At 37.5% G+C, this 10,124-nt stretch overlaps 1 protein-coding gene across 1 annotated transcript in view; it reads right to left on the bottom strand.

Moving 5' to 3' along the window:
* Positions 1 to 10,124, bottom strand: part of MARCHF1 (membrane associated ring-CH-type finger 1) — a 641,401-nt gene that overhangs the window by 248,336 nt on the left and 382,941 nt on the right. The window contains exon 4 of the mRNA XM_006156469.3: positions 9,377 to 9,525. Coding sequence (XP_006156531.1) covers positions 9,377 to 9,487 — 111 coding nt within the window. The 5' untranslated portion in view covers positions 9,488 to 9,525. The remainder of the gene's footprint in view (positions 1 to 9,376; positions 9,526 to 10,124) is intronic.

Genomic DNA, 10,124 nt, shown 5'->3' with positions numbered 1-10,124 from the left:
TTTTTGGAGAGGTTTTTGCTGTAGGGCGTGTGCGCTCGCCAGACAGACAGAGACATAGAGACAGAAAGCGAGGAATCACCCCCCAGGGGGGATGGTCACACCGCAATCCCTTCTCTTCCATTCTCCTCTCGGGATCTTGGGCATGCACGCACACGCGCCCGGCGTGAGTTTTAAGCCACCGGGTCTGGGACGCAAACCGCGGTCGACTACGTGGGAGTCCAGTGACATAGCCATTACGCTAACTGCTGGTTCCCATATATATATATTTTTAACAGTGTATATTTATTTCATCATATACTGTTTGGCACATAGCTGATTCTCTGCAAAGAGTAGTTCAATTAATAAATGAAAAACACTTTCTAAGCCGGGTGATTACTGGGACCCAAATATTTCCAAGTGAGGATATGTTCGATCATTCACTTCCTCTGTGACTCACTTATCCCCATTGTGTCCTACAATGACAGACAGCTCTGGATCCCAGATTGCAGCTGAGCAACGGGCGACAGTGGACACTACACAACGCCTTCACCAGGCAGTGCGGTCTCCACTGGTGCTCAGGGGTTTAAGAAGTTAGTGTGCTGCTTATGTTAGACTAAATAAACCCGGCACAGACAGATAAATACCACATGCTCTCACTCGCAAGGGAAGCTAAAAAAGTGCATCTCACAGAAGTGGAGAGTAGGACAGGGGTTACTAGGGGCTGGGAGAAGGGGGTGTGGGGGACGCTGTGAATGAATACAAAAATTACGGCTCTGCAACACGAATAAATTCTAGTATTCCACAGCACAGTAGGGTGACTCCAGGCAATCACTTATTTCACATTTCAGAACAGCTTGAAGAGAAGATTTTTGAGTGGTCCTAATACCAAGAAATGATAAATATTTGAGGTGGAGGGTATGTTAATTATCCTAATAGGATCATTACGCATTGTCTACCTGTATCAAAAAATTACAGTAAAACCCATAAGTATGTAGAAATACAATATATTATTTTGAAATGATAATAACAATAATAACAACAATAAAGAAGCTTTGTGTGCTGCAGATGGTGAACCAGTGGAGTAGCTATTCTAGGTGAAGAACCATCAGGCTATATTTTGTAACTGTGAAATATTTGCATAAACAAAATATTCTCGTGAAACAGCACAGAGTACTAGGAAGTTGAAGGACTTTAGGTTTTTGCTCTGCCACTTTGTGAAACTTTCTGAACTTTAGTTCCCCTGTCTGTATAATGAGAACAGCAATGCCTACTTTTGGAGTCACCATGAAGTTTGATATACATGTCTAAAATTTCTTTTTAGGTTTATTTATTTTCTCCATGAGTGAGAAGGACAGAGAAAGAGTCAGAAAGACAGAGAGACAGCACTCCCCATTGGGTCTGTCCAGTCCACTCTGCCCCAGCCTCAGCCAGCCCTCACCCTGGGCCGGCACATGCCCAGCCACCAAGGGAGGTCTCTGGATGCAAGTCTGGACCTTTCCATTAGGGTCAGCCTCACAGAGCATTGCATTTAACGGCTGTGCCACCATCCAATGCCATGTCTAATTTTTGCATTACAAAAAACCATTAAAAACACTATTATTGTGCCTTGAGATAAAAATTTATATATGACCTCTAATTTATTTGTCCCATTGTCTTGAATAAGAAGACTATTGCACAGAAATAGCTCTGGATTCCCTGGTTCTATTCTAACAAGTTTCACTGACTCCTAGTTACAATTTTTTTAAGTTTTTTTGTTGTTGTTGTTTATTAAGATTTTTGTTTTTGCATTCATGCCCTTGTTGGAGAGAAACCAAGAGAGACAGTGAGAGAAAAAGTGAGACACAATCCGTTCTCTGTAATCCCTTCTCCTCCATCCTGCTCCTGGGATTTTTTGTACCCATGCACATGCACCCAGTGTGATTTTCAAGCTGCTGGGCCTAGGACTCAAACTACGGTCTAACACATGGAAGTCCAGCACCTTAACTACTACCCACCTGCTGGCTCCCTAGTTGCAAGTTTTACCTTAAAGCAAAACCAAGCAGATTTGACAAATAGCAGGTCAAATTTGCCCTGCTGCTCCCACATGATCAAGGACAAAGAAGCTTTCGCCATCGGTGTCGTCCATGAGCAGAAAGACAGCACTACATGCACGCATGGGGCTGTTTCCATCTGGGTACACAACTCTGCCCACTGTCCTCAAACAATGAAATGGGATCTTTGAGACCAATGTGTTCTAAATATCATGCAGACAGAGTTAAACACTGAGAATTAAATAATTATCTGAGAAACTCAGAATTTAATTTATATCCAAATTAAGCAGACCGACCTGACATGTTTTAATAAAGAGCAGGTGTGAATATGATCTGTAACTTACACTTTAGAGGAAAAGATTTCTTCATGAAAGGAACATTTTTAGATCAATTGTTACTCCCAGGAATAATCATGTTTTGACAGTGCTCAGTCACTATACAATTAATTAAAGTGCATACACTACTTTAAGCAGCTCAGCAGAGATAATGTGTCCTCACGCTGTGGAACTGGAAGCATGGTCTCACCTTTGCATTCTTCAGCTCCGTCTGTTTCCATAACAACCATCAGGATAGATTTTTAATGATTTTACTTTCTTATAAGAATCAAAGCTCTTGAAAGGCATCATGCCTTTTACATAATTTCCCTCATTTGTTTTTGATAGTTATTCTAATAAAAAATTAGACTTCATTCGCCATTGCTTTAGGCAGTAGTTAAAAAGGCTTTGTAATAGTGATCAAAAATCGTAATTGATACATGATCAAATATGAAAGAATTAAAGGGGGCACCTCAAGAAACACGGTAGTCCGCAAGCCTGACCACAAACGTCCCAGGATTATGTCACAGGTGACCCTGAACATGCCAGGGTGTGGGTTACCCCTGCTCTTGAGCTGACTGAAGCTGGGGCTGGATTGTGGCGTTAACATCACTGGGTACTGTCTTTCTTTTATTTAGAAATAAATATTTTTTTAAAGGAATTGAATGAAGGAAGAAAATGAGATTAAAAATCTGAAAACTCTGTCTGCCCTGACCTAATTTACTAGAATGCATAAGGATGACTGGCACAATATCAACCAACCCACTTGCTTACAGACTAAAGGAAATAAAGTGAACCTATTGAAATCGGTCAACAGTTCTAATGAGAAGTGTAATATGCTCAATCTCATTTTCTGCTTACTTTTATTTAGTTTCCAAGAAAAGCCATGTGTGGGGCTATGAGGACTTGAAGTACTGGTTCCTTAACCTTGTAGAAGACTGAAAGTAGAAGACCAGAAGTTGGGGAGAGAATGAGGAAGATGTCTCTAGAAAATATTAAGAGGTAAGTGGGATATCTCTTTAAGAAAAAAATTGCATTTCATAGTTATCATTGGGAAAGCTCTCTGCATTATTTTAGATTCTTACTGAGGGCAGAATCCTATTTTAACAGAATGAAATTGTTATAATCATAAGTTTTGTTTCCAAAATGTTAACTATGTATTTTGGTCACAGAAATGTTCTCAGAATTGTTTGATCTTTAAGATGAGTTCTTCATATTTTAAGGCCTATGGCATTTCTAATAAGCAGAAAGGATTTAATATATGAGATATTGCACTTAATAGAGATTTATAAACCAAACTATCTCGCTTTTTCTCAGTTCATGCTTTCTGCTCAGGCTGTTTACCATTCCACACATTTGATTAAGTTCTTACTGTGTTTCAAACACGAGACTACAAAGATAATAGAACAGAGTAAACCAACATGCATTCATACTAATAACAATATTTTCATACAAAGATGAGTCTATGTAAAAACAAAGAAGTAAAACCAGAATTGGCATGGAGTGAATAGACGAAGCATACTGGGTGTGCAACATTCATAGTGACGCTTAATTTACATGATAAACATCGTCCCCGTATTGCTGGTGTCAGACGGCTCACGAGCTCCCTCAGAATTATCCATCAAGGATTGTGCATAAAGATGGTTGACTTGGCTCAACGTTGAGAGCCATGGATCGGAAAGCAACGAGTCTTCACTCCAGTCTGGGGACTAAATATTAGCTATTAGAGTCAATTGAACCAGTTTCCATTATTGAATGCCATAAATAGAAGGCTATAAAATTGAAGCAGTTTGTTAGTTTTTAAATTTCAAATACTTCCACTTACTAGTCTTGGAGGTGACTTTCTAGTAGCAGATAATATCCAGATAATTTACCTCAGTTTTACAAGTTTCGACATAGAATAAAGAAAAAACTGTGATGTTCAGCTCTGTACAGCAAAAGTTATCCATAATCTATTTTATGTTTTCATCAAATTTAGATATTTTGTGATATGATTATCTTCTCAAAATAAGATCTTCATAACTAAAGTTATATAAATCTTATGTACTTATTTATTCATTTTTCTGCATGATATCCAAGGAAGGGCAGTGTTTATTGAATAACAAAGAGTGGGATTTCAGAAGAAAAGTCTTAAGTTCAGGCTGTTTTCTAATGTTTTACACAAATTTGCAAGTGGTCTGGTTTAGCACTAGAGGAAGAAATAATGGACTAACCTACAAGCTACAAGGACCACAGCACCAGAATGCTAGTTATGATAAGATTCCTCCATTAAAACATAAAACCCAACGACATGCTTCTAAAGGGAGTCACATAATTTTTATTTCTGAATTTTCATAAGTTTAACAGGTTTTCAATTTTCAGTTTTAACACAATTGTTCTATGTTGAAGATAACAAAATATTTATGACACAACTGAACATGAATCTTTAGTAGGTGTCTGTTTGATTAATAAACACTTACTAGGCTGAGTAAGGAGCCTAAGAGTTTGTTCCAACAGCTGAAAAATTGACTCGTAAAACATGGATTATTGGGACCAGCAGATGGCATAATGGTTACATCACTGAACTCCCATGTAGTTGAAATGGTTCAAGTCCTGGACCCCCTGACTGCAGTGTGTGTGTGTGTGTGTGTGTGTGTGTGTGAATGTCTAAGACTCTGAGAGGAGAATGGAGAAGGAATTGTGGCTTGGCCATGCCCCCTAGGAGGCAATTTCTCATTTTCTGTCTCTTTCTCTGGCGAGTGCACATACCCGATAACAAAACTCTCTCTAGAACAAAACAGAACTAAACAAAGAACATGTATTATCTATAAATTGCACCTTATTTCTAAAGGTAGTTTGGAATAAATTGGGAAAATTTTGGAATTTAAAATCAGACAGCACTCTGGGTCACCGATATGAGGTTAGTTATTTGATGTTTTTGAGTTTTCACTTATATTGTGCAAACAACCATATCAATTCTTCAAGTAGACATATTGTATAAATAATCCAGAAATTAGAAAGTTTATTATTTGAAGTGAATTCCATAAACTCGTAACATTACCTCTATTTCTTTACCTATTTGGAAATTAAATCTGTATTGTGTGCATCCCAGCAAGATTGTGATCTAGCTCATGAAATGATTAAACACAAAAATGATCTTGAAAGTTATAAAGTTTTATAAATAAATATCTTACCAAAAATAATTTTTTATTCAGTTTTTATATATAAAGTATACTATACAGCTCTCATGAAGTATGTGATATATGTAAAATATATACACACATATATAATTATATAATGCATATATGTAACATATACACATAACAATATACACACATATAGTTTTGTGTGCATATTACATACCATGTAAAGTGTGTGTACATTATATACCATATATAAACATATATAACACGCATTATGTAATATATATTTTATATATATTATACATATTATGTAATATTTATTACAATATATAATATTACATTATACATAATGTATATAATATGTATATATTACATGCATACTATGCTAATAAATACTGTATAGAAAATGTAATGTATAATTATACATATATATTACATATTATATACTGTATGTAATATAAATAATATATATAGAAAATATATATTAGGTTATATATATTTAAACAGAGGACATATTACATCTATAACGTGTATATATGAGACATACTTGTTGAGAGCTTTCTTGGGAAGCCTCTTTCCTCTTCAGTATTTTCCAGAACAGCAAACATCTCATCCTGGGTCTCGCACCTAGAATGCTAGAAGACGCGCTCTGAGCTGAGGAGCCCGGGTTTGGAAGTGGTGAGTCACCTCCGCCAAGGAGAGAGTGAGACTTCGCCCTTCTCTTCCTACTGCAGTCCATCGATAGCCTTGAAGACTCATCGGTGATTACGGGAGTGTAAGTTTCTCTGGAGTCAGTGCTGACCACCTGCAGTGACATTTTACTAACCTCCCTAGTTTGACTTCCACGGATTTTCACACAGAATGGCTCACTTTCTGACTTGAGGGTCTTAGGACCTCCTCTGAACTCACTTTAAGTTTAATATTGGAACACTGATTTGATTCAGTAAATATATTGCAGAGCATACTCTGTACAAGGTGCTTGTTTTTGTTTTCAACAAGTAAAACTTTGTTACAATAAATAAAAAAGAGATGTTTCTTCCCCCCTGTCAACAAGGTAAGATGCCCGCAGACTACTTAGGTTATAATTGTATGGATATTTGCTTCAGAAGCAAAAGCTCCCAAACTCCTCAAGGTTCTGATTCATTTTGAGAGGTTTTTGAGCTCAATAAATATTTTCTAAATTTAAAAAGCAGTAGTGTGAATTGCTTTACAAAGTGGAAAGGGAAAACCCATTCTTCTCAATCAAGACAGTTATTGAGAAAGTAATGGTGAAAATGGCCATATTTATTGATCAGTCTATACAGAGGAGAAAGTAATCTGACACATATAATCATGGATTATAAAGGGCACGTCCTTTCTCTGACTTCATGCCTCACTGTAATGAACGATCGCACTTACAATCTTCACATTTAGTCAAATGTATGCAAGTCGAGTAACGACCGTGTTCTTCCCCCCTCCCGGGAGACACACAAGAGTGCCCTCTGCGTTTAGAAGGCGTGGGTTCTCGGAGTGCCGGCCTCACCAGTTATTACCCAAGCCACGTTGGGCAGGTGTTTAAATTTCTCTGTACCTTGGTTTCTTTATCGATAAATGGGAATAATTGTCATATTGCCTCCGGATAAAAATTGAGAGTACGTGGAAAATGCTTAGGGAAGTTCCTGGAACCTAATAATCAGCTGTTGTCATCCTCCTCTCCCTTCTCCCCACCTCGAGACAGGGTCATTTACTCCATAAAGGGCACTGAGAAGTGCCAGCTAATGTCTCTGGGCTACAGTACACATCTGTAAAGTGTAGCTGATATTAGGACACCCTGTGACAAAAGGTTGGGCAAAAGTTTGCTCAAGATGTTTTGTTTTGATTATGATTCTATGAAGAGTTAGGAACTAAAACCACTCTAAGCAAAGCACAAAGGTAATATTTTTATGAAAACTTTCTTAGCTATTGCATGATGCCTGGCCGAGTCCAGCTTTCTGCTCAGAGACAGTCATGTGCGGCTTAATGAAATGTATCGTCTAAAGAATAGAAGATACAGACTGCATCGGTAGGTGACTTTGCCGTTGTATGGATGTCACAGAGTGCACTTACACAAACTTAGTGACATAGCTGCTCTGCACCAGGGCCCGGCAGTCCTCCAATGGGACTGCCATCTCCTATGCTGCCCATTGTCGCAGGAACATCTTTGCGAAGTGCGTGACTTTACTGTGTGGCCTGTATTTGTGAACTCAGGCCAAGCAAGCATGACTGAAAAAAAGCAGCTTTCAAAACACAAGATCATGTCTGAATAAAATGAGGCAGTACAGATCATTTCAAAGAATCTATTCCCTTGAATGTTGGATGTACAACAGCATCACAGGTCTCTCCCTATGCCCTCAGCCCTTCCCCTGCTTACTGAAATGATAACACTTAAGCACAATTCATACTTCTATGAAAAAAAATGATTACTTCCATGGTTTCTCTTGATGTCCACACATTAATGTTTATTCAGAATTGTTATTTCTGCGTACATGACATGATCTGAAAATTCATATGTAGAAATAATAACTTCCTAGTATGGTATTTGGGGGGTCACTAGGTCATGACCTCATTAGGGTGCAGCCCTCACGAACTAGATTACTGCCTTTAGAGAAAAGACCTGAGGACCCAGAGGGGGTACCACTCATGAAGTAGGAAGCTGCCCTGACCAGACACTGAATCAGCCTTCTCCTCTATATTCCCAGCCTCTAGAACTATGAGAAGTAAGTCCCTGTAGTCTATAAGCAACAGTTCATGGTATTTTGCTAGAGCAACCCAAGTGGACTAATATAGTAAAATAATAGAAATTTTTGAATAGACCAAAAAGTACAAATAAAAAAAAACCTAAATGATTCTTTGCTCATACTTAATTATATATTCCTTAATAAATCAGGCTAATAAAAATGCTGTGTTTTTATAAAATGGTAAAACAATCATTAAAATATATATAATATCAATTTAAAACTTAGAGACAAAGTGGAATTTCTCTTCTTTAACTCAAAGAATGTTGCAATCAAATGGAAACAATGAACATTTACAACCCTTCCTGCTAAAGAGATCTCTTTCTGTAATCTCTGGAAAATTATGACTAACTGATGCCAAGGATTTAAACTTAAAGCAGATAACTAAATGTAAAAAAGAATTAATTTGGTCTTAAAATTATTTCTGCAATTATTTAATTCAGAAATTAAATAACTGTGAAAAGTGATCGGTTTTTAATCCATTTTAGTTAGTTTTTAAAACAAAGAGAAAAATAAAGAAGGTGTAATTTTTTTTTTCTTTTTTAGAGGTTTTTACCATACAGCACATGTACTTGCAAAAGAGAAGGAGATAGAGACAGTGAGAGGGAAAGTGAGAAATCACCTCCCTGAGGGGGAATGGCCACACTGCAATCCCTTCTTCCCCATTCTCTTCCTAGGATCTTGGGCTTGCACGCACATATGCCTAGCATGATTTTCAAGCAACTTGTCTAGGCTTGAACTGTGGTCAGCCGTGTGGGAGACCAGTGACACAACCATTACGCCACCTGCTGGCCCCAAGAAAGTTTAATTCTTATTTTCTACCATCTTTGGATAACTTCGAATTTGTTTGTCCTCCCAACGATTAAATTACATGATACAGAATTTAAACACATGAGCTTGAGCTTAAATATTTCTTTAAGGTCACTAACACTGTAAAAGGACAATGTCCAAAGTAAGCAAAAAGAACAGCTGTTTAATTTCAATTAAGTTCTGATAGTATATGACATCAAGATAGTTTTACTAGTGTTCATTAATTAAACTCAATCTACAGGAATGCTACAGTACCAAAACCATTGTAACCAAAAATAACACTTACTTAGAAGCTCATGTCTCTCTCATTTGCTTGGCATTTCATCTACATACGAGCAACCCAGAGGTAAAAATAGCTGTCCACTCACCAACGTGGAGGTCTGCGAGGCGTCGGCCAGGTCCCCCGAGAGCTCAGGTGTCCGCGTGCTGTTCGGGATTCGGTGAGGGTTCCGGGCTATCGCTTCACACCAGCCCAGCATTTTCTCCTTCCTCTTATCCTTTTTCAATTTCTGAAATTCTGAAAATAATTTACATTCCCTGAAACACATCACTTATTTTAGGTGTGTTTTGGAAAATAAACATAATTGAAATTAAATCAATATTTTAATGACATACCAATGGAAATATTTTCTTTTACCCTGAGTTATAGGAAGGAAAAAAATAGAATATGCTGACTATTAACAATATCCTAGAGTCAAAGTATGATGCTTAGGAGTCCACATCTTTTCCAAGGGCCAACAATTATCAGACCCCTTCTCATGACACTTGCAGACAATGGGAATCCTTTGTGCAAGGATTCAAGTGCTATTTTTCCAGGGATCAGTTGTAACAGTAAGTTTTTACCTTGAGAGCTGAGAATAGACCCAGTTCCTATTAATATCTACAAAGTTCAATGGCACCTACAATTTGGCATAGTTTTTCGGCTGAATGTAATTGAACACAGGCCAGTGATAAAGATTACTCATTCTGGCATCGTTCTCTCACTCATAAAGTTCTGCTAGCGAAAGAAGGAAAAACTTTAGTGCAAGTATAGTGAATTTAAAATCTGACAATTATCACCAGTACAATCTATTTTAAAGTAATAATTATGCATGTGTGTATGTGTATGTATATATA

Source organism: Tupaia chinensis, unplaced genomic scaffold, assembly GCF_000334495.1.
Source record: "Tupaia chinensis unplaced genomic scaffold, TupChi_1.0 Scaffold000494_1, whole genome shotgun sequence".
NCBI classification, from domain to species: domain Eukaryota; kingdom Metazoa; phylum Chordata; class Mammalia; order Scandentia; family Tupaiidae; genus Tupaia; species Tupaia belangeri.
This window is presented reverse-complemented; position numbering and strand designations above follow the sequence as displayed.